This window comes from Gymnogyps californianus, chromosome 1 (assembly GCF_018139145.2).
Source record: "Gymnogyps californianus isolate 813 chromosome 1, ASM1813914v2, whole genome shotgun sequence".
NCBI lineage: Eukaryota > Metazoa > Chordata > Aves > Accipitriformes > Cathartidae > Gymnogyps > Gymnogyps californianus.
The window spans coordinates 129,521,055-129,544,235 of NC_059471.1; the positions used below are offsets into that span (position 1 = coordinate 129,521,055).

General features: G+C 38.4%; 1 protein-coding gene across 1 annotated transcript in view; it reads left to right on the top strand.

Annotated features, from left to right (window-relative positions):
• Nucleotides 1–22,707, top strand: part of SLC22A15 (solute carrier family 22 member 15) — a 35,574-nt gene extending 12,867 nt beyond the window's left edge. Inside the window, exons 2-12 of the mRNA XM_050904720.1 lie at nucleotides 1,690–1,902; nucleotides 5,025–5,157; nucleotides 6,176–6,340; nucleotides 7,343–7,472; nucleotides 9,213–9,428; nucleotides 10,749–10,889; nucleotides 11,656–11,741; nucleotides 13,773–13,893; nucleotides 14,847–14,919; nucleotides 18,249–18,437; nucleotides 21,526–22,707. Coding sequence (XP_050760677.1) covers nucleotides 1,690–1,902; nucleotides 5,025–5,157; nucleotides 6,176–6,340; nucleotides 7,343–7,472; nucleotides 9,213–9,428; nucleotides 10,749–10,889; nucleotides 11,656–11,741; nucleotides 13,773–13,893; nucleotides 14,847–14,919; nucleotides 18,249–18,437; nucleotides 21,526–21,612 — 1,554 coding nt within the window. The 3' untranslated portion in view covers nucleotides 21,613–22,707. The remainder of the gene's footprint in view (nucleotides 1–1,689; nucleotides 1,903–5,024; nucleotides 5,158–6,175; nucleotides 6,341–7,342; nucleotides 7,473–9,212; nucleotides 9,429–10,748; nucleotides 10,890–11,655; nucleotides 11,742–13,772; nucleotides 13,894–14,846; nucleotides 14,920–18,248; nucleotides 18,438–21,525) is intronic.
• The last annotated feature ends 474 nt before the right edge of the window (nucleotides 22,708–23,181 follow it).

Consider the following 23,181-nt stretch of genomic DNA (forward strand, 5'->3'; position numbering starts at 1 on the left):
TAGCAACATGGCCACTCAGCTCTTTAACACCTCTTTCCCCATGTAATCTTAGTCATTGCTGCCTTTCGCAGATGAGGTCGTCTACTTTTCATCATTGTCTATCTAGAAGTTGTTCTTTAGCTTAAATAATAACATACTTAACAGATTGTAGTTTTTCTTCCAAATTCCTTTTGATATTCAATAATTTTATATTAGAAAATGGAGAGAGAATGATTTTTCTGAAATACTTATTTACTTCCTGCCACTACCGCAGCAGTTTATCATGTAGAATGCAAAAAGGAGCTGAAGGAAAGAAAATGCTTTTGGGTAAGCATGGGGTCTCTGTTAATTTAGTAGTAATTCTCATTTAGATCTGGGTGTAACTCTGACTGCTCAGCTGTTGTACAGAATAGGATTACCTGGTGTTGCTTGCATCAGAATTCAGAGATCCTCAGACTTCTTTTTTTTGTGCCTATTTATGGTCTTCCCAGTTTTGAGAATTATTTGTGTCGCAGCCTTCTGAGAGAACACACTTCCTGTGGGTACACTCTTACCAAGAACATACAGAGGAGATGCGGGGAGCAGAGCAAGGACTGTATTCAGGAGGTGTCTGAAGCAGGGTTTGAGGAATGGAGTGGCATGGCTGAGGTTTTTTTATGGAGGAAATAAGCAGGAGAAGTTAACAGGATCCTCTTTTCTTTTTTTTTTTTGTCAGGAGCTGCTGTGCTGAGTTACTGTTCCTCAGTGAGGGCTTGAGATGAGGCAGTTTTATTTGGAGAGTGGGGAGTCTTTGTGGTGTTACCAGCAACTGCTTTTGTCTCAGAAGACTTCATCATCTGTCTGCTGTTGCAGAACTCATGGCACTTCTATGTTCAAACAGGTCTGAAAACACTGGGGTTTAAGATGGAGTTGCAATGTAGACTGTTAAAGCAGTGGCCTGTGAATGTTCTTCTGAGCAAGCAGCAGTGACCCAGCTCTAGATCAGGCTTGAAACAACTGGGTTTCCAGCAGTTTTATTTATTCTTTCCTAAACAAAGCCAGCTGTTAATCACTGTATTTAGTCTTTGTGTATGTATAAGCATGTAGATGTATAAAAAAAATGCATATGTACATTCACATGTGCACCTCTATCTCTTTTTTAAGAGTAAAACAGGTTCACAGAAGATTAAAAAATAGGAAACAATTAATTTTGGTGAAACTGGGAAAGATTAGATATGAAACAGTGAGGAGGAGATCTATTCCAAATATCAAATTAGAGGAATGAACAACAGAGGAGGAGATCTATTCCAAATATCAAATTAGAGGAATGAACAACAGAGGTGGAGGGAGAGGATATAGTAGAGTAATATAATTGCACTAAGGAATAGTTTTATTTTGTCTCTTTAGTACTACTAACAACTTCTCGTGCGTCCAGGAGGTGTACTTGCTATGTGTAGGAGTTGGGGGGGCCTCTGACTGAGGGAAGGGTGTCAAGAGGGGAACTTTTCTCTCAAATAATCAACAGATAAAAAGTGCAAGAACAACCATGTTGAAGTTGTGGTTCTTTAGTGTGTGATACTTGGTAGATGGGGGCTATACATGGCATCTTGTAGTGGTAGAAGGCAAATATAAAATAGGAATGTTTTTTAATACTGATTTGATCCAACTGCAGAGGAAACATTGCTTGGATGTATGTTTAGCATCTTTGATGTTTTTTGTCTTTCATGCCAGCTCTATGTGGCCACTGAAGCCATCCTCATCGCATTGGTGGGTGCAACTCCTCCCTACCACTGGGATCTCCAAGAGCTGTCAGTTAATCAGAGCCATAGCAACCAGTCAGCGAGTGAGCAGAGAGCTTTTGGGGAATGGCTTCTGACCGCCAATGGCAGTGAGGTGCATAAACACGTACACTTCAGCAGCAGCTTCACATCAATAGTCTCTGAGGTAAGTCTGAAATGTGCTTCGCTGCCTCGTGTGTGAGTAGTAAATCTTACTGGGTCAGTTGCAGGGTGCTGGTTGTACTGTTTCTTTCTTCCATACCAATGCATGTTTTGAGGAAACAGGTGCTACCTCCAGGTAGAGAACAGGTAATCTATTCATATCTTTACTGGCAACAAAAACTAGCCTTATTTTGCTATGCAGATCTTGACCAAAGTTCTGCTCCAAAACTTCCCACCTTTTCCATGTGGAAGTTATGTATTGGATCCTGTACGCTGGTTCCACAATTGAGCTGGAATCATGCCATTCATTGTATTCATGTGCTCAAAATCCTTTATGGACCCTGAGCTCTTTCTGGCCACCTCTTGTGATTCCCTTGCTAAGGTCAAATACGTGTGGTGCATCCATCATGCAGCTAGCAAGCAGTGGAGGAACTGGAGAGGAAGTGGCTTCTGCAGTCTTTGCAGCTCCAGATATGAGGGAAGACATGGGCAGTGGGGAGTCAGGTGGACAATGCAACTGCCCCCATTCTATCCCAAAACAAGCTTTAGCTTTATTGGTGTAGCCTCTGTGTTTTCTAAGTGTCGTTTTTCATGGTCTAGCCACAGTCCCTACAGAAATGATTCCAGACTCTGCGCTGTGTGTGCAACACCTGCCCTTCCTGGGGCTTTCAGTATCTGTTAACGTCAAATTGTTCTGCGCAAGAGCCTTATCTGAGTGCATCTGTTACAAGACCTGAGTTTAGAGCTGTACAGTTGAGTCAAGTGTCGTACCGCTTGATAATTCATGGCTATTGTCCAGAGGTATTAATGCTATCTGAATTAGTCCGGTAAAGCACTTAATTTTATTGGTTATGAGCATATTAATAAAAACTGCGAGCTTTGGAATAGTACCAAGCAGTTGTGTACAACAGGCATTGCTTCTTATTCTGGTAATAAAGAGGATACGAGTACTTATGCCACTATTTAAATTAAAATCCTAATGGTCGGTGGATTTTTTTAAGCATTATTTAAAGCTCAGTAAGGTTTTCAAACTTTCTCTGGGCTGTTTCTTTTTTGCTTTTTAATTTATCCAAGAATCTTTTATTCTTTTAAACTTGACGAGTCAGACATGTTTGTGGAGCCCAGCAGTGTTTTAGGACATAAATTTTATAAAGATTCTTATGCATTTTAGTTGCATAAATAAGAAATGCAGGTAAAGAACAAAGTTTACTTTAAAAATACAAAACTAAAAAAGAAAAAAATCCCAAGGCAACTTGTGTGGATTCTGCTTTGTAGTTCTTTAACATACTTCTCAGTAAAGGCCCATGTGTATAAAATCTTGTTACCTGTCCCATTTCCCACTGTTTAAATACATTTTTTTCAAAATTTGTTAGCTGGATATGTGGTATGTTTGGAAGTTATGTGCTAAATACAAAGATTTTAGTGAGATTGCACTTATTTGGGGGATATCTTATCACTATCTAATTTCATTACTGATGTGTAAAGAAGCTTTTTCTACATTTGAGGAAGATGTTTTTAATGCTTATCTTGTGGCATCACTTAGTAATAACGTGACCATTGCAACTTTACACGGAAAAATATTCTGATGTGAAAAGCTTGATTTATGAATATCAAGCATCTATATGTAACATGTTTTATGTAGAAGAGAAAAGCCTTGATCCCTTTAAAGGGCTTCTTAGCTGTTGAGATTAATTTGCAGAACAAATCTTGCTTTGCAACCAAATTATCCCTTAATCCCTGAATGATTCAGAAAGCATCTAATGTCGCTGAGTTTCAGTGTTGGCAGCTTTTTTAATTTTTATACCAAAAGTTAGGGCATGATTCTTGTAGCTCTAAAACAAACTGACCGTGTTATTTCAAGATAAAATTAATCTCATATGCTATTATTATACAAATGTATTTTTGTAGGAATTGTTTTTAAAATCTAGAGAAGCCTCAAAAGCTGATTTGTGGTCACATGGTTAGTTTTAGAATTGAATTTTGTTAGTCTTGATGCTTTATGGGCACATTACCTACTGTATCAGTAAACACCTCACCATTAAAGTGACAATTCAAAATGAAGCATATACTGAGAGTAAGCAAGTTATTTTCTTGGAGCTTCTGAATGATTTTGTTTTGTTAGCTCCCTAATCTTGGTGAGGTTTAATTGCATGGCTCTGTTCTCATGGTGAGGTAGTTTATAACTGAGCTTTGAAATAATATAAGCTTTGCTAGGAAGGATATCTAATGGGATTTTGGTAGAGGAAGAGACGATTATGAGGAGAAGATTAGAGTGTTATTGCAGGGATAACGACATAATCACCAGCTTACCAGTACAGGAAGAAAAGCTGGGTGTCACTAAAAGGAAGCATTATCTCAAGATGCAAGAGGAGTAGAAAATTAAAGAACACAAGATGTGGAGTTTTTAGAATACAAAAGGAAATAACTTTTGAACAGTGAGAGCGTGGCATATTTTCATTCTACAGTTTTGTGGGGGAAAGAATTTCCTGTCAGGTTCAACCTGAGACATTAAGTCTGTAAGAAGCAAACATAGGAAGATCAGGTTTGTATTTGGAATTGAGAAGAACTGGAAATGACACAAAGTCCACTGTAAAAAAGATGAGTATTTGCAATACCAGAAAACCTGTCTAATGCTACCACGGTGTTTCTCAGTGACAAGACAGTTCATAAGGAGGAGTATATGCCAGATTATCTTTGGACATAAACCACAATTTTTATTTTTGCATAGTGTGCCTACACACTGTGGTGACATATGTCAAGAGGTAGGACTGAGTCTGTTTAAGCTAATAGATTTATGTGAGAAAAGGCAATAAAAGGGAGAGTGGGAGAAGGCTGCAAAAATTACAGTATTCTTTGAGGGATCTGTCCTTGATTTCAAAATCAAAGACTGCACGTGATTTGGGGGAACTGTGCAATTGGTTAGTACCACCCGGTGAGTCTGAGACAGCAGTTGTGTTTTGGTGACTATCTGATGACTGACTGAATGTGATGCTCAAGAGACTTATGCAAAGTTTCATCTTCCTTAAAGTATGTGTCATCCCTCCTCCAACTATTACCTGTTGGTGAACTGCTGAACTGTTTGGATTCTGGTTAATTCGCCTTTTTTTTTTTTCCCCCTCCATCCAGTGGTTTTTAATTGGCAACACATCGTACAAAGTCAGTGCTGCCAGTTCTTCCTACTTCAGTGGTGTGTTTGTTGGAGCAATCTCCTTTGGCCAGCTCTCAGATCGCTTCGGGAGGAAGAAAGTCTATCTCACAGGTAACCATTGCCACCTAACAAAATGAATGAAGTGGAGGTGTTGTGTCTCTGAAGATCAGTGGCAAGAGCCCAGTTTCTGCTGAGAGCTTGATACGCCGCAGTGAATCATGTGCTGTGATTTTTATTTTTTTGTTTTGTCCTTCCACTATACTTCAGGAATATAAGTAGGGACAAGAAATTAGTATTTGACTATTCAGTCACCATCTGAATATCTGAGAGGTGTTCTGGATTTAGGAATCATACCATAAGGGCTTACACTCATGCATGTCATGCTCATGGGATATCCATATGTTGCAATTTATATTTCTAGTAATTTGTTAGCAATGTTCTTACATGTATAACCTGCTCAGAATTTGTTGCACCTTTTATCTCCTGTCAGCATGACTTAATTTGTGTGTATTTGTGATCCTCATTGTGTTTTAAAGCTCATAAGCTTTTTCACTGTCCCCAGATCAAAGAACATTTGGAACTTCATGTTTTGTGTATGTATTTATAAAGTTGTGTGTTGATGGATGAGCATGTAGAATTAAAAAACAAATTTTTTTTTAAAGGAACAGCCTCATTCAAAGCAGATAAAGGTGGGCCTGCTATGCAGTGCAAACTCCCCATGTACTGTCCCCTGGTAATGTTTCTCTTCTCTAGTTTGTATAGACTACTTTCCAAGAATGAGGGGAGATATTTGGTCATATATTTAATCTGTGGCTTCTGTATGGGGATAAATATCAAGCCATCTTAACTGGAGCCAGACAGTAGTTCTGAGTATATGAAAAAGTTGTCTGCCGTGAACTGAATTTGAAGGCTTAGTACTGCAAATTATGTATCAGAAACCACTCCTTTTGTGTCCCCCCTTTATGATACTGACTTTAGGTACTTAAATTTCTGCCCAAACCTGTGCTGTAGTTGTTGATTGTGATTACTTAGGACAGATGCCACTGAACATCAAGTAAAGATACTGATAAATGCTTCTGTTTTAATTTAGGTACTCTTCTGAAATGAAACCTTTTGCCTTGTTTTCCAGGTTTTGCTCTTGACATCTTGTTTGCCATTGCAAATGGATTCTCACCCTCATATGAATTCTTTGCCATCTCTCGCTTCTTGGTAGGGATGATGAATGGTGGGATGTCACTGGTGGCCTTTGTTCTACTGAATGAGTGTGTGGGTACTGCCTACTGGGCATTAGCAGGTAAAGTTTGAGTGCCAGTGTCTTTATTATCAGAATTTGTAGATTTCAGTCACACACACTACTTGAGACACAGCAAAACTAACACCATAGCAGCTGCAAATTTAACTCTGCTTGAGCATCTGTGTGACCACAGCCTTTGAGCCCTGCTTTGTTTAATGTGAACCTTAGACAAGCACAGTAGATGACTTGGGGCCATTCAGATTTCTGCATCACTCAAGTTGACAAAGGTCCAGTTGAAACATCCCATGTGAATGTTACACAGCTAAATACTCATCCAAGGTTTGTGATAGCTGAGCTCTATCCATCAGAATTTTGGACTCTGCTAAACAGAGCTTAGTGTTTGTATGCTAAATAGCAATTCTTTCATTCTTGGCAGTTCTCAAAGAAATCAAAGTGTTTTTATGTAATGGGAAGATGAGACAACTGTTTTTTATATGTTAAAAAAAAAAGTTGTCCCATGTGGTAATCAACCTTAGAACAAAAGATACAGACACCCATAACTGTCTTGGTTGCTAGTGTTGAAGCTGTCCTTCAGGTATGATGCGTATAAATTGTACCATTAAAGCTCTGGGGCCTGACTTACCCAGTCTGTGACAAGTGCCAAGGAAGTGCTATACTGAGACTGTTTTAAAACAGGATATCTTACAAATCATGAGAGCTACAAATGAATACTATATATTTCTAAAAATACCAGTTTTCCAATGGTTTGTAGTATTTATTTTACACATAGAAAGCTGAAACATACTTATATTTGGAATTACAAGACTTAATTGTTTATGGGGCTTTGGACTTGTACTGATCTTTGCAATTAGATGTAATACTTTGGCCCTGCATGGGTGAAAGACAGAATATTCTTTGGTCAAATAGCTGTGGCTTTGCCTATATTGCTAAGTGAATTTTTCTTAATAAAGTGTTAGTTTCTGTCTCATCCCATGTGTTGAGGGTTAGTAATGTTCCTTAAAGGAGTGACAATGTTTTGTTTTGTTTTTAATTGTATGTTAGGATCTATTGGTGGCTTGTTCTTTGCTGTGGGAATTGCCCAGTATGCTTTATTAGGGTACTTCATTCGTTCCTGGAGGACTCTGGCTGTTGTGGTTAACCTGGAAGGAACAGTCGTCTTTCTTCTCTCTCTGTAAGTGTTTTCAAATGGAGTTTCATCAAGAAAGATGTCAAAAAATAAGAAAACAAACAAAAAAAAATGAACAAACCAAACTACTAAGTCAAGGTGCCTTTCTAGGATGGCATGAAATGGTGTGACTAAGGTATTTGTCTCAACCTCTACCACCCCATGTTCTGTGCTTTCTTTAAATAGCAGTGCTGCAGTATTTGAAAATGTAAGTGTACATTGTATTGTATATGCATTATTACTGTAGATGGGAACAGTCTCTACAGTGGTGTAGAAGCGCATCCTATTCTTCAACTGGTATATGTAGGTGATCTAAACTGTTGTCTGATATGCTACAAGACACTATATATACATGTTAAAAGATACAGAAATGTTTTTGCGGTTATGTGATAACATGATGTTTCTCTTATAATTGTGCTTATACAGAAGGAACAGCGTCAAAATTGCTTGCACGTACAGTCTTAAAGCTGACATGCAAAAGAAATGGGCAGCTTCCTTTTATTTTTCAAATGTGATTAGCAAAGAATAGGAAGAAGGCTTCTTTATTAAGATAGTAGGGGGTTTGTGTTTGTGGACTTCAGAACTGAAAGCTATAAGATGCAGTGTTCTCTTCTTTTCTTATATACTTCCTGACAGCAAAATCTCAGTAACTGAAAGAATAAAATAACTTTAGCTGCTGTTTAAACTTAAGGCTTTTTTCCTTCCAAATGTATTTAACTTCAGTAACTAACTTTTTGAATAAAGCTCTTTGCTAAAGAGTCAACACACCCTTTCAAAGGAAACATCAGAACTCAGGGAAAGGTCTTAGAGGCTATTCGTGAGGTGAAAGGCAGAGATGACACTTCTGATATTTCAAAACTTAGTGGTGTTTGGGGCCTTTGGAAAAAATTTTTAACTTTCAGATTGATATGTACAATTTTATGTGCTTTATGCTTGGGACTTCAGAGCTGTGCTCAGAGGCCTGTCTTCCTCTAAGAAAGGATTTTTTATTCCAAATTTCACACTGCCTCCTTCCCACATGACTTAAAAATTAGTCTGTGCAGAAAATACTACCACATTTTTTTAGCATGAGGAAGAAAACATGTTCCTTTCTAAGCTCTTTTCTTTTATAAAAGCACTGAATGACTTTCCTTTAAATTTAAAGCAAAAATGTCACTTCTGGTCAGAGGCAAAAATCTTAAAGCTTCTGGCAAAAGACTAAAGTTTAAATTAGTTCTGGGAATCTGAAAGTAATAGATTTGTTTTGTAGGCTGTGTTGGAGTTACAGACCTATCAAGTAAACAGTGCTCATGGGGAGCAAGAGCATGACCTATGTACAGCCTCTGCCTTCCTGTCTACAGGAGAGAATTTGGGAAAAAGTTGGAAAATGAGAAGTGGAAGACGAAGACAGCTAGTTGGTGTTACAAAAACATGCTGTGTTTCTTCTTGTAATGTGGTGCCTCCTTAATTCAGAAGTCTCTGAAGACAGGATCCTAATGATACTGTAACTTGTAGTGTGCATATATGTATGTGTGTATATATGTATATACTCAGTGTAATTTCTTGGTATCTAAATTACATATGGCTTATGTTCCCTTTCCTTTTGACATGCTTTGTCTCTGTTTCAGTAAGTGAATTTTATACATGAAGGGTTGTTTGAAAAATTCTTTTATACTGAAATGTATTTCAGCCTTATTTCTGTAAACAAGTCCAGCCTCGTAGAAAAGAAAAGCCTTAAAGCTGTCTGTGTATGTATGTGTGTTTCAGATTCATTCCAGAGTCCCCCCGCTGGCTCTATTCACAAGGCCGGCTGAATGAAGCAGAAGATGCCCTCTACCTCATTGCGAAGAGGAACCGCAAGCAGAAGTGCACTTTTTCATTAAAACTCCCAGCAGAGAGGAGCTCCAGAGAGGCTGGCAGCTTCTTGGATCTGTTCCGATATAAGATTCTCTTGGGACGCACCTTGATCATGATGTTTACCTGGTATGTGAACTACTTTGTAGGCCCAGCTGTGCTACTGTTACCTCTTTAAGTCTTTGAGAGAACATGTTGCTGAGAATTGGTTCATCCTGCAGATTGTACTTAGTCTCAGCCTGTATTATTAGGGTCACTATACCTAAAAAGGATCCTTGTATTATAGTATTTCCTTAGTGCATTTCTAACATGAGGCCATTTTTATGGTCTAGTTCTGAGGTGTTTTATCTTTGCATTTCTGTCATACTTTTTGAGTCTCAAAATAGTTGAGAACTACCTCTTCCTTTCTGACTCTCAAAGGCTGCTGAGATTAGTCATGCTGTCCTCCTCTTTGGCCAAGTGCTGTGTCAGTATGTTCAGTCACATGGATTATTCTTTGTTTTGTGTGTAAGGAGCCCATTAGCAGGTGGGTGGCCTACCTTGTCTAATGAGTGTGTTTATTTTCTTAAGAGAAAGTGCTGCCAGTGCTAGCAGTTTCTGTAGTAAGGAGCAGGAACCCATGATGCTACCTCTAATCACTAGCAGAAATTTAACTCCAAAAGTGCCTGTTTTGTTTCAGATAGCGCTGCTAGCCCTGAGGTCTTTTGCTGCTACTTTGAAATAAACCTTGTGTATGACATGGTATGTGAGTCCTCTGGCATTACTGTTCATACAGTTGCTTTTACAACGCATATATTTGGGGAAGATGCATTGATTAAGAAAAATCAAATGGCATTATTTTGTCAGCAGACAACACAGCTGTTTTCCTGTTGCTTTTCCAAATGCTTACTGTAGAATAGCTGATTTTTCTGTTCTTTAAATGAGAATTGCTGATTTCCTGCAGAATGAATTAGTGACCTGTTCCTTTCCTCTCTCTAAAGACAACAGCCAGTCAGGGTTACAAAAGAAAAGTAAAAAATCAGAATTAAAGAATGAATAAAACTGGACCAGAGTGTAGAAATTAAAAGAAGGCAGAAGTGTCATCTCAACTGTTTGAGAAAGGATTTACACACAATTGGAAAAGTATGGACAAAAGTGAAACCTGATAAAAACAAAAAACAAAGACATAATTTCTCAAGTCAAATAATAAGATCATATTAATTTTATTCTGGTTTATGCACATTCTTCTTAAGTGTAGTCTTAAATTTAACTGAGTAGTAAGTCAGGAATTGGGTCTGTGCAGAGACAAAATGGTTTCTTTACCTAGAAAGCATCATACACTTGTAGAGAAACATTTTAGACCTGTCTTCTGAAACACTAAATGTAGCTTATAGTGTATTGTGCCAGACCAGTGCTTTGATTTGGCAGGCAAAGCGGCAGCTCTGATTTTACTTTTTCTGTCTTTTGCAGGTTTGTGTGCAGCTTGGTTTACTATGGTCTTACCCTTAATGTGGGTGACTTAGGTGGAAGTATTTATGCCAATTTAGCCCTTTCAGGGTTGATAGAAATCCCAGCATACCCAATCTGTATTTACTTGATTAACCAAAAATGGTAAGTATGAAATTTGTTAACCCATTCAGGGTTTTGTTACAATTTTTCTCAAAGATAGGTTTCCTGTATATTGCATCTCCTAGCTTATATGTTGTGTGGGGCTTCCTGCTTCAATTTGAAAGTGCCATTGATATATCTTTATTTCAAATAAGTTTAATTTGTTCTCAGTAGCTCATTATTAATGAGCCATCTGAATTTGGCTCAGAGATGAGGCTGATGTACATCAGTCGAACCTAGCTGTGCTGACTCGATGCTAACACAAGATGGCGTTCTTCCCACCTCTGTCTCGTAACCCCTATTCTCACTGTTGTGTCAAAGCTGTTGCAACTAAACTCAGCTGAAGCTGTCGTGTGGTTTCGTGTAATAGTTGCTGTGTGCACTAGCATGTGAGCAGCGCTGTTGATTCAGATATTTAGCCTTTTCTTGAGCCATGATACTCTGGACAATGTCTTTCACTTTTTGTAGAATTCGCCTCCCAATCTCTTCTCTACATGTCTCCTGAGGAGCTTTACAAACGTGCACACACAGTGGGAAGCAAATCAAAATCCTAGAAACTGTCAGCCACTGCATAAAGACTTCTTGGTGCTCATTTTGTTAAGAGTGCGGTAGAAGCTTGTTTAAAAACAGTGTGAGAGGAAAAGTTTGTGGGAGCTGACACTCAGAATTTCCAACTGCAAATAAAGAGACAACGTGAATTTAGAGGACTCATTGCTCTGCAAACTACAGATCTAATGCAGAATAAAGCTTTGTTATCCTTGCACATCAGGTTTGGTCGGAAGCGAACATTGAGTGCATTTCTGTTCCTGGGAGGATTGGCTTGTCTTATTGTCATGTTTCTTCCTAAAAAGAAAGGTAAATATTTCCTTTTGTTTCTGGAGTATGTGGTAAAAATTGGTAAACACAGCATCCTACAGCCTAAGAATTTGATGCTTCCCAATAGATTAGGCTCATACCACATACGAGTCTCAATTTTTGAAGCCAGAGAAGCTAACTCACAAAAAGGATAAACAGCAACCTTCCTAAGACCTTAAGGAAAGCTTGTTAAAAAGGTTTGGATTTGAACTTTTGTCTTTGGATTCTGCCCTTTACTTCTGATCACATCAATCATTCCTTTCCAGTGTTTCTGACTTAATCCCAATGAATGATGTTTCTTGGGGTGTCTCCATTAGCTGAATGATATGTCAGTGTAAGTAGTACCCATGCAATTTGTATGTATCTCTCAAAGTGAAAGACCAATGTCAAAAGATCCTGAGAATTGAACCTTGGGGCAAGTTTCCATCTTTTCCTCACTGTTCTGTAATGTACAAGACTGGTGTGATTGTAGTATTGGTAATGTGGCCACATAACTTATAGTTCAGAAGACATTCTGAAAATCTTCTGAAGCAAGGGGTCTTTAAGAAATGAGATGAAATGTCTTTTTTGTAAAGACACAACGTTCATTTCTTCATTTTCAGATGTTTTTCAAAATGATAGAAACAAAATTGCAGTGTGAGCAATTTTCCTTTTAAAACTGGGTACATAAATTCATCTCAGCTTGTAAGATTTGTGGATGTGTAACACCTGTCATAAGGATTACACCTGTCAAAAAGATTAAACATTTATGATGAGAAAGTGCATAAGTTGCTCTAGATGGCAGTGAATCTAATAGGTAAAACTTTTTTAAAGGGGTGCAACTCAAGTTTCCAGAAGTATTCCAGATGCTAGAGCCCAAACACTCAGAGATATTCTGGGTAGGCTGGTACCAGTCATCAAGTAGTTTTTGCATATCAGTCCAAGTATAACATGTGAAAAGAAAGATATTTTCAAAGGATAGAACTGCAAGGAAATCAGCTGTGTGCTGAACTACCAAAGCCAGCCAGGAGCAAAGTGCCTTAGGAAGTGAAATGGCTAACTGGCCAGAAGCAAGCACCTGTCTCTACTGAGCATGGTTTGTTCAAAGCAGTAATGGTTTATGCTGTAGCCTTCCTTGGTAGGCATTTAACATGTGTTCTGATGTGCCTGGTATAAGTGAATAAGCACTGGCTGTTCGAACAAAACTGAACTGGATGGGATATTTGCTATGGTTCTTTACAGCATCTTCCTGTCTCTCGTTTTTCTTCCAAAGTAATGTTAGAAGCATGTTATCATACTGTGGAATTGACACTGAATAGGGCTCCTGTTACTAAAAAAAACTTGCTCACATTTGAAAAATGTATCCATTATTCTTTTCTTCAACTGACAGAACTAGTTTAGTATTTTATTAGTGGTAAACTCAGAAAATATTTAGTTTTAGTTTCAGCTCTTACTATGTTTATAGGATTTTTATCTTGCACTTCTAAATCCTTCTAAAGCAGGATTTCAATGCTTTAACGATGTCACTTATTGTAACACTGAGGACAAGGAAAGGAAAACTCAGTTCTCTTTTTTTTTCTGGTATTAAGAAATAGTTCCATTCTGTAGTGTCTGGGACTGTTCAGTCATTTAACCCAGTCTTTTTCTATTGGATTATATTTAATAGAATGGAAACAATTTTGGGCTAGTAGCAAGTCTGCCATGAATTTAAAATCTGTTTTTTCAGTGTGTTACACGGAGAGTTTTCATCTTTGTACAAATCTGATTGCACAGATAAAGGTAATCTGTAGACACAGAATAAAAATTATGCTGGATGATTTCTGCCATTGCTACTTAAAAGAAAGCTCCTTGGATTCTCTTGAGTTTTGAGAGTTCTCCTGAAGGTACAGATCACCTCTGACAAATACCATCCTTTAATAGAAAAATGCTTGGCTGTCATGGCAGATTCTTCAGTAGATTCCTTTTCACTCTATCCTGTTGTGTGATTGAAATTATTATGGAGATATATTTGAGTGCTCAAAAGCCTTACAAGGGTCACATTTTCTCTGTCAGATACTGGAGTGTTTGCAGTGGTGAATAGTCGCTCTCTGTCTTTGCTGGGGAAACTGACAATCAGTGCTGCATTTAACATTGTCTACATCTACACATCAGAACTTTATCCTACAGTGATCAGGTAACACAAGTTAATTTTAAGGTCTTCATTTTTTTGGTTCTCTTACTTGATCACCTTTTACTTCCCTCTTTTCTATTAACTATACCTCTTCATTTGAGATTTTCAGTTACATATAATGATTAACTGTAGTTTTATATGCTAAATTTCTTCCTTTATCCTCTTCTTGCTGCTTCTTCCCTCAAACTTGCAGTGTTCTCTTCAGACTAACCATATTCTTTATATAACAGTAAAATAGTCCTTTGGCTGCTTGATATGCTCACAGCCCTCTCTCCGCTAATGAGGATTACAATAGTATTGCTGGTATTTCTTTAATGAGTGATATCTGTAACTTTTTCAGTGCTTTATAAACCAGACCACTCTATTAAACATTCATACTTGCTTAACCAGCAACACTGAAGTCGGCTGGTCAATAAGCTTTGTAAAAGTAACTTGGTGCTTCATAGGCTGATGTAAGCAACAGTAAGGTTTCACTCACTAGAGGCAGAAATACTCCATACTTGTGCTGACAGAGCAGACAAAAGCATCTATCATATGGGTGCAATTTTTAATAGATATTTTAACCAGGTATTATTGCTGATCATCAGCCACCAGTGAAACTATACTGTGGTGTTTTTCACAGGTGGGCAAATCTGCTGATAAGTAGAATTTGGATAAAGGAATTTAGCCAAAGTTTCAGACAGACAAGATGCATTAACTGAAATGGCATTTTTTTGCCTCTATGTATATGTATGTTAGAAATTTGAACATGCAGGGGATTTTTGCTTCTCTAAGCACAAAGCATATGTTTTAATTCCTGTCTTGGGATGCTTTCAGTTACATTTGACTTTTCTTTGCCAGTTAATGTGGTTAGGGTCATGACTGAGTTGTGTTTTTTCCCTTGTTCAATGGCCCTTTTCAAAAGTCATAATTTCTCCTATGCAAATGTCACTGATTAATGATTTCTGTTTTCTTAGGAATGTTGGAATGGGTGCCTGCTCCATGTTTTCCCGTGTTGGTGGAATCATTGCTCCTTTCGTCCCTTCGTTGGTTTGTCTGAACTTCTCACTGTTATATATATTTTTGTTTTGTGGCTCTATCAGAGGCTTACAGAGGTGGGAATATTTTGGATAAATTATGTATATAAACTAAGATATGTAAATTGCATGTCTTAACAGTATCATGGTAGGCCAAAGGCATTGCGATATAATCTGTGTGATTAGACAAAAACTCAACATTATTTAGTTCAGAAGGTGTTTTAGCCCTGTAAGAATTTTGAGACTTAGCTAGTGGACTTTAGCAATATAGTAATTTCAGAATACCAAGATGGTGATACCCAATTTTAAACCCTAAGTGAGCAATAGCAAAAAACCCACATAGTTAAAAGATCTACTGCATCAAGATAAAGCATATGGGCTCAATATAATATATTTCTGAGAATAAATTAGCTTTACCATCAGTGCACTTCATTGAATATCCATGGATTATAATTATCAGCAAAGTGGTTTATCTTTCAATGAATGAAGATGATGATGTGGAGACCTGATATATACCGGCAAGGCTTTTGAGCACAAACTTCACAGCAGTCTGTTAAGGCAAAATAAAATTCTGAAGAACGAAACATGGGGGTGATACCATTATTTTCCTCTGTGTTCATAGGCTTACATGTATGCAGGTAAAGGTGTGCCAGTTTTTCACACAAACTGCTTGTTGAGGTCAAGTGACAATTCCTTTAATGTAACAGATTTCATCTGGAATAACTTTCCTCTCTGCCATTTGCCGTCTTGTTATGTCAGGCAGAGGACTAGCAAAAGGCAGATGAGCACAGTGAGCCTTGTAATCTGCAGAATGAAACATTGGGTAGGTGAGAGTGTGAGCACCTCCAGGGTACAACAGGCAAAGCCAAGACTGGTGCAGGTCTCCCAGGTAGATTTAATAGGCAGCTTTTATGTAGCAGTTGGGGCATCCATTATGTTATATCTAGCAGAGATTTGGCACTGCAGGAGACACAGATCTTGGATCTTCATGTTTGAAGGAGTCCCATCAAAGTGAAAATAGTTGTTTTAAATAACAAATGAACATTGATTTGAGGAAAGAATTAAGTATTTTTGTGTTTTGGAATTTCTTCAACTATTTTAATGCATTTTCAGTATCTTTTGTCTGGGGATCTTAAAAAGGGTGGGAATGGGAAAAGTTAATTGCTGAGATAAGAGATGAAATGTTGGTCTTGTATTTGATCACAGCCTGTTATTTTCTCAATTTAGAATTGCTCTTTACTATACAAAGTGAGTTTTTGAAACAGCTGAACTCTTGCCTTTTTTAAATGAGCCTGCTTTACTGGTTGTCTGAATGTACACATTTTGGAGCTATATTGTAGATGACTCATATTTTTACACACACCTTTCCCCAGCGTAGTTTTGCATGTAACAAGCCATGTGAAAACAGGGGCGGGCATCAAAGGAAGAGTATAAACGTTGCTTAGGCTGTCAGGGGTGATGACAGGAAGGCCAAAGCTCAGTTGAAGCTAAAACTAGGAAGCTAGAACTAGCAAGGAGCATAAATAGGGATTCCATCAGCTAAAGGAAATTTAGAGAAAATATTTAGCCCGTTGTTGAATGGGATGGACATTCTATTGGTGGATGAGATGGAATAAGCTGAAATACTTAACACTTTTGCTTTAGTCTTCATATGCACAGCGTCTTGAGGTCAGGCTTTGCCTATCAGCACAGTTGAGGAAGCAGAGGGCCAGCAAACAGTGGAAGACCAATAGGTTCAAGAACACTTTAAAGCTGAAAGCTTTCCATTCCATGGGATAGGATTCCCTAAGAGGTAGTGAAAGAGCTGGCTGTGATAGAGGCAAGTGTCCATCAGCTGTGATGAACCATTTTTGTAGAGAAAGGTTACTGATAACTGTGGGAAAAAAGCTAATGCTATGTGCATCTTTAAGATGAGAAAGTGGATCCCAGGGAGTTACAGGCTGAGCAGCTCAAACTCAGTCTCTGGGAAGATCATGGGACATGACCTCTCAGAGTCTGTTTCTGAGCGTGTGAAGGCCAAGAAGGTAATCAGGATCAGTGAACAGGGTTTTATGAAGGACAACTCATTCGTTCTCAGCTACTTTGATTTGACAGTCAGCCATTTCACCACAGAAGGTAATATGGATGAGGAAAGGCTTTTGTAAGGCCTTTGACACTGTCCCACAGCATTCTTGTTTGGAAGCTGAGGAAGTGTGTCCTGGATGAAAGGAATATTAGATTTGAACGTTGCATGGACCACCAGGCTCAAAGGGATAGTGACAGGCTCAGTATTTGGTGGCTGGTGACAAGTGGAAGACAAGACAGAATATATCCTCCTCTTATTTTTAGAGGATGCAAAATAAGGAGTGATTGACACACCAAATGGTAGATCTTGAGTCCAGTGGGACCTTTTGGGCCAACAGAAATCCCACGAAGGCCAACAAGAAGAATAAAGTTCTGTTTCTGGTGTGGACTAATTACATGGTCAGTACAGGCTGGCAACCAACTAGCTGAGTAGCAGCCTTGCTAGAAGAGACCTGGATACAACAATGGGTGACAAGTTAAATGGGAGCTAGCAGTGTCCTCTCATCACAAACAGGCAAACTTCACACTGAGCTACATCAGGCCCAATTCAGTATGTGGCCAACACATTAAGTTCCCTCCCAGTTCTAGAGGGATGTTGAAAAATCTGGGGAGGGTCCAGTGGAAGGTAACCAAGATGGTCAGGGGCCTGGAGCACATGGCTTCAGATGAAAGCTTGAGGGAATATTGCACCTTTGATCTTCCCAGCAGTGTGAAACAGTTCAGTGGGGGTCAATGGCCACAAGTTTTGGCTTGGGGGTTAGGAAATTTGGAAAATATTCTTTGAGAGGCTTAATGTAGCCCTGGAACAGTCTGCTCAGAGGGAATTGCCGTCTTTGGAGTTTTTTCAATACTTGGTTACACAAAGCTATGATTGACCTGGTCTAGTGTTGGCTGTAGTTGTGCTTAGAGTAGGTGGTTGGCCTAGATGACCTCGAGATCTCTTCCAACCAGCATGTCTGTGATTCTGTGATCTCTTCCCTACTACAAAGTGGTGTTGCATTTGTTAAAAAGTACATAGTTATGGACAAGAACTGAGTATAAATTCAGCAGGCATTTCATTTAAAGTCCATCCCAAAATCTCTGTGGATCTAATAGTATTGATAAGATAAAATTGACAATATTGGTTAAAAAAAAAAACAGTAGGATTGGTAACTTTTATGCTAAATATGAACACAAACGCTTGCCAGATGGAATGGTTATAATGGTTAAGTGCTTTAATATGCAGTATGAACTAGAGGAAACCTATCTCAACCTAAGTCTCTCTGTTCTTTTTTCCAGAAATCTGTACAGTGGTCTCTGCCTTACATTGTGTTTGGAGCGACTGGTCTTTTGTCTGGGCTCTTAAGTTTATTGTTGCCAGAGACCTTAAACAGCCCTTTGCTAGAAACTATTTCGGACCTGCAGGTATGCTCGTACTGGAGGCTGGGTGATGAAGCCATGTCATTGCAAGCCCTAGATGGCTCACAGGTATATTTGGGTTTTTTCCTAGTACTTTTCTGTTGTGTTTATTTCAGCTGTCAGCTTGAATATGCCACTCTAAATAGATTAGGATAGTGATTCTTGGCCTGTGGAGGATAGGCCCGAAGGAGATACAGAAGATAGTTTAGTAACCTTACCATCACGTCTGAAATGTTGTCTGGAAATGCAGACTGAAACATAGCTGGGTTAATTCATCCCTTCAAGGCCAAAAGCTTACAATCTTTTCCTTTGGGGTAAAGGACTTGGTGGTATCTGTGCCTCTCTAATCTCTAAGACAGATTGCTGCAGCATGCTTCATGCAAAGCTGGCCATTGAAGTTTGAGAAGCCTTAGATGTTAAAGAAAACAGAAGCCTGTTTGTGAAGGGCTGTTCTCAAAGGCAGCACCCTGTACTTCTGCCCTGACCTGCACTGGCTGTTCTGCAATGTCAATTGTTAGTTAAGCCTATCCTAGCGAGTCTTTAAATAGGTTAAAGCTAGACTAACCTCTGAGATCTCTCCCATTGTTGATTCTGGGAAACAAGATTTGTTGAAAACATTGGAACTACAAAACTCCCAGGCATAAGCATAAATAAATGTGGCAGCAGGGTGTTTTTCAGTAAGGTTTCCTTGACTGTAGCTTTTTCATATCACTATATACTTCATTCTGTCAAACTCCTGGACACCTCTTGAGGTGTGTATATCCTCCAGTTGTCTGGAGGTTTTTTTACGTGGCTGCTCCTCTGTGAATGGAGTCGGGTTAGAGAGAAATAGCTAGAGAGCTGGAAGTGGGTGTTTGAATTTGGGTAAGGTTTTAATGTTTAAATCCTGGTCCGAAAATTTTAAGTATCGATGGACTAATAATAATTGAATAAGTGGTCAGAAGACTTGAAGGGCAACTCATAACAAAAAATGTTAGTTGTCCCATTAGGCTGAGATGAGACAGGATCCTTATAATACCGTTTACTTTCATTTGATTAATTTTTGTTCAAGCAGTCTGAGATTCACAGGTATTCATAAACTTATTTTCACAGAAATGAGGAGGCAGAGTAATGTTTATTTCTAGAATGAGAATAGTTGCTTCCTTTCAAAGGCTTCAACATGTTGCCTTGTTTACCAATTTTAGCTGTAATAATTCTTGACAGGACAGCACAGTTTAGTGACAAAAGCACCCTTGAAGAAAGCTTGAAAGAGGCAGCCCTGTAACAATTAATTTTATACTTTAGCTACTTTACATGCACATTTTATAAACATTTTTAACCATACTGGATAATGTGTTATGGCACCACATTCTTGCTGGCTACACAAATCCATTGTACACATTTACATCAAGTTTACACCAGCTGTTATTTTGGTAATTACATCATTATTACATCTTAACTGTGCAGATGGCTTACTAATAAAAAACAGTTCTAGCAAACAGTGCAGGTGTTACAACTTAGAAGGGGGAAAGTCACATTTTTATTTTCCTTTCTAACCAAGTGAGGTCAATACTGCTATTTGGAGTGACAAGTATTGTCTGTCTATCAGTATTTGCACAACTTGGTTCACTTATGTCAGGCAGTCTTCTCGGGTTTAAATCTTCCCTGCTTGCACTTCTGCAGGCTTCTTAAAAATCCCAATCTGAACAGGATCCACAAAAGAAAAAAAAAGAAAAAATTGAGAACATTCTTCAGGAACACTTTTCCACAGATGGATTAAAATTATTGAATCCAAATGAAAAACAAGTCATTGGTTCAGGCCTGAAGTAATCCTGTACTTCAGTGAAGTTATATCTGGAATGTCTGTGACACATTAGGGTTTTATTTTAAAGCTCACAAAGCACTGATAAAATGGAAAGATGTTAAACATTAACCCTATTTGACAAGGCCATGGAGAGGTCTTACGAAGCTGCTGTAAGAAAGATGTAGAATTTATTTGGCATACCCTGAATTCCCCCTGTGGAATTCATTGTCCTTTTGTACCACTTTCAAGATAACATGCATTCTGGTTGCCCAGAATGGAGGTTTTGTCCCTGTTAACATACATGAATGTGATATTCAAGTTGGACAGCATCCAGTGATAGCCTGACATTCCTCAAATAATTTTAGAAATCTAGAAAAAAGCATAACATGGTTCCCTTTATATCTTCTGACAGGTCTTAGTGCTCAAACTGTTTGAAATTCCTTTGCAGTTAACGCACATTGCTGTAGCAAAACTCCTCTGAAGACAGATCTAAAGCTACAGATTTTGCTTGCATGGTACTGTCAGTCAGGAACATAATTTCCATTTCTCTTTTTCACCCTCTCTCTCACCCTTCTTCACATATGACTAGGCAGGCGGAAGTCTTAGGGTGGATGCAAGCATACTGGGAAAAAAAATCCTAAATACTCAAACTAGATGGAGTTTATACTAGCAAGAGAGTCTTTTTAACTGGAATAATTTGTATCTGTTCTGTGGAAAAATGCTACACTGGCCAAATAAAAATCAATTAGCTGTAATAGCTGACTTTAGTTTGGGTATATGATATAAATTATGTTGTTAAAAGGACTCTGGCTGGAGTAGGTATGCCTACAATAGGGAGTTTACTTTCAGAACATATGAAGTGGTAATGTTTTTTCCTTTTCAGTAACACCTTTAGTTAGTATTGCAGGGGGATCATTTTAATTAAACTTGCATTAGAAAATGCCCATGCTACACATGGATAAGTAATAATTCAGGATGGAGAAGCTTTTACCTAATCAGTAATCTGTGTGTTCTGAGCCTCTATTTCCAGTAGCTCACCACAGGGTAGGGACCCTAGACTTAAGAAAGCTGAGTAGATTATCACTTCAGAACCATTCTAGCCAGTCTCTCTCCTGCATGTATTCTCTAGTGTACTGATGGAGCAGAGAAAGTCTGTCCACTAGAAGCCCATCTCTTTTAAAGAGATTTTGAAGAACCAAGGACAAAGAAATCTTAATTCACATAATGTTTCTTACAAAGTTTTAATAGTGATTTGACCTGTCTTTTCTTACTTTTTCTCTACCAGCATTCCAACAGAGGTGTACTGGTTCATGCTTACATATTTTGAGATTTAGTGGCTTCTGCGCTAACCAATGACTTCATTTTTGTTTCTAGTCTGGAGACAAAGACAGTTCTGCAGGGAGTGGAAGTGAAGATGAGGAGTTTTATGATGCTGATGAAGAGACTCATATGATCAAGTAATGAACAGAAGAAACACTGGCCTATTTTATGCCTTTTTGTACTTGTCCAGTCAGTCCAGCTGTAAGACGAGTACTGAGGACCTCACCTGTCAGGGAATGTAATTGGGCAAGTGCCTGTGTTTTTCCTGACTAGGAGAGGGGTTTGAGTACTGTTCTGACTAATTGTACTACTGATGCTCTCCATATGAGACAGCTGTTCAAATTCTTGTGGTTCAGAATGACAGTGCACGAACTGCATTTGAAGCCAGGCGAGACAGCAAAGGTGGGATCATGTATTTCTGAAGCCTAGGAAATTACTTGGGCTTAGACAGATTTGGACAGATCATCAATACACGTTTGTATTTTATTTTAAAGGTGGTTGATTTTGGTTCCGTATAAATTGATAAACTTGAAAACACCCACTGGTTTTTTTTCTGTAGAGTGAAAGTGGTCACAGAATGTGCTGTGTGCTACTCCAATGGGAACAAATTCCTGAAATTGTATGTTAAAATGGCTTCTGCATATTGGAGAGAGGCAACTATGAACATAAGGTTTCTCTCTCTGCACATAGACACCTGTATAGAGTTACAGGGTGCAGCTGGTTAGTCATGAGCTGTGCATTAACTTAGTGATAATGGAAGGCTGGGAGGAAGGACTACAGAAAAGAGCAACCATAAAGCCTGCAGACATAAAGAACATTACTGATTTTTTTCCTTTTTTATCCACCAAGCATTTTTGTGGGCTTATGCATACATTTGCCACACGTTCCCCACATCTCAGCACTGCTATTTATAGCTTTGCCTACTTTTACCTTGTCCTCACTTTGCCATAAATATTGAAGCTCAGCATCTTCTCTGTGCAGTGAAATAATTTCTGTGAAGGATATAATTTCATGGGTGGGACATAGGTGAGGTATTTATCACATACTGTGTGTGACATGTGTGTTAGAATATATAGCTCATTTTTGTGGACCTATCTGTGTCTTTATTTCTGGAAGAAACTTAACTCTGAAGTGGTAAGAGGAACTACGGGTTGCTGTTAAGTTTTGGCGATTATTGCCAAGAAGCTGCTAGTATTTGTTTAAAATTCTTGTGTGTAGATAAAGTTCTCATTTTTAAAAGGCAAACCTCTTTGAGACAGCATTTGTTTACTTGATGTTGTTTCTTAACCAGATGCTTGCTCAAGCACTTGGTTACTTGACCTTGTTGAGGAAGACAACTTCACTCTCCTGTTTATGCTGAACTTTCTGTCAGTGCTTCATTAGAGGGATATGGAATCTTGAAATATGAAACATGAACATATGAAATGTTCCAACTACAAAGATGAGGCCTTACAAGGATTCAGTTTTCTTGATTACATTGTCATCTTCATCCTCTAACCTGTGGCTTTCTATTTACTGAGATTGATTTCCATAAAATGCTTGTTAGTCTTTATACTTGGAGTTCCTAGCGAAGTGCCACACAATGGCAGCAAGTATATTGTCAGGCTCGCTAGCCATTTTTGTGGATGTCAGACTAAAAAAACTGGATTAAAAAAATTTGAAAAGCTGGCTGCTGAATATTTTCTGGTTAAACTGGGAAGCTCCTTTACT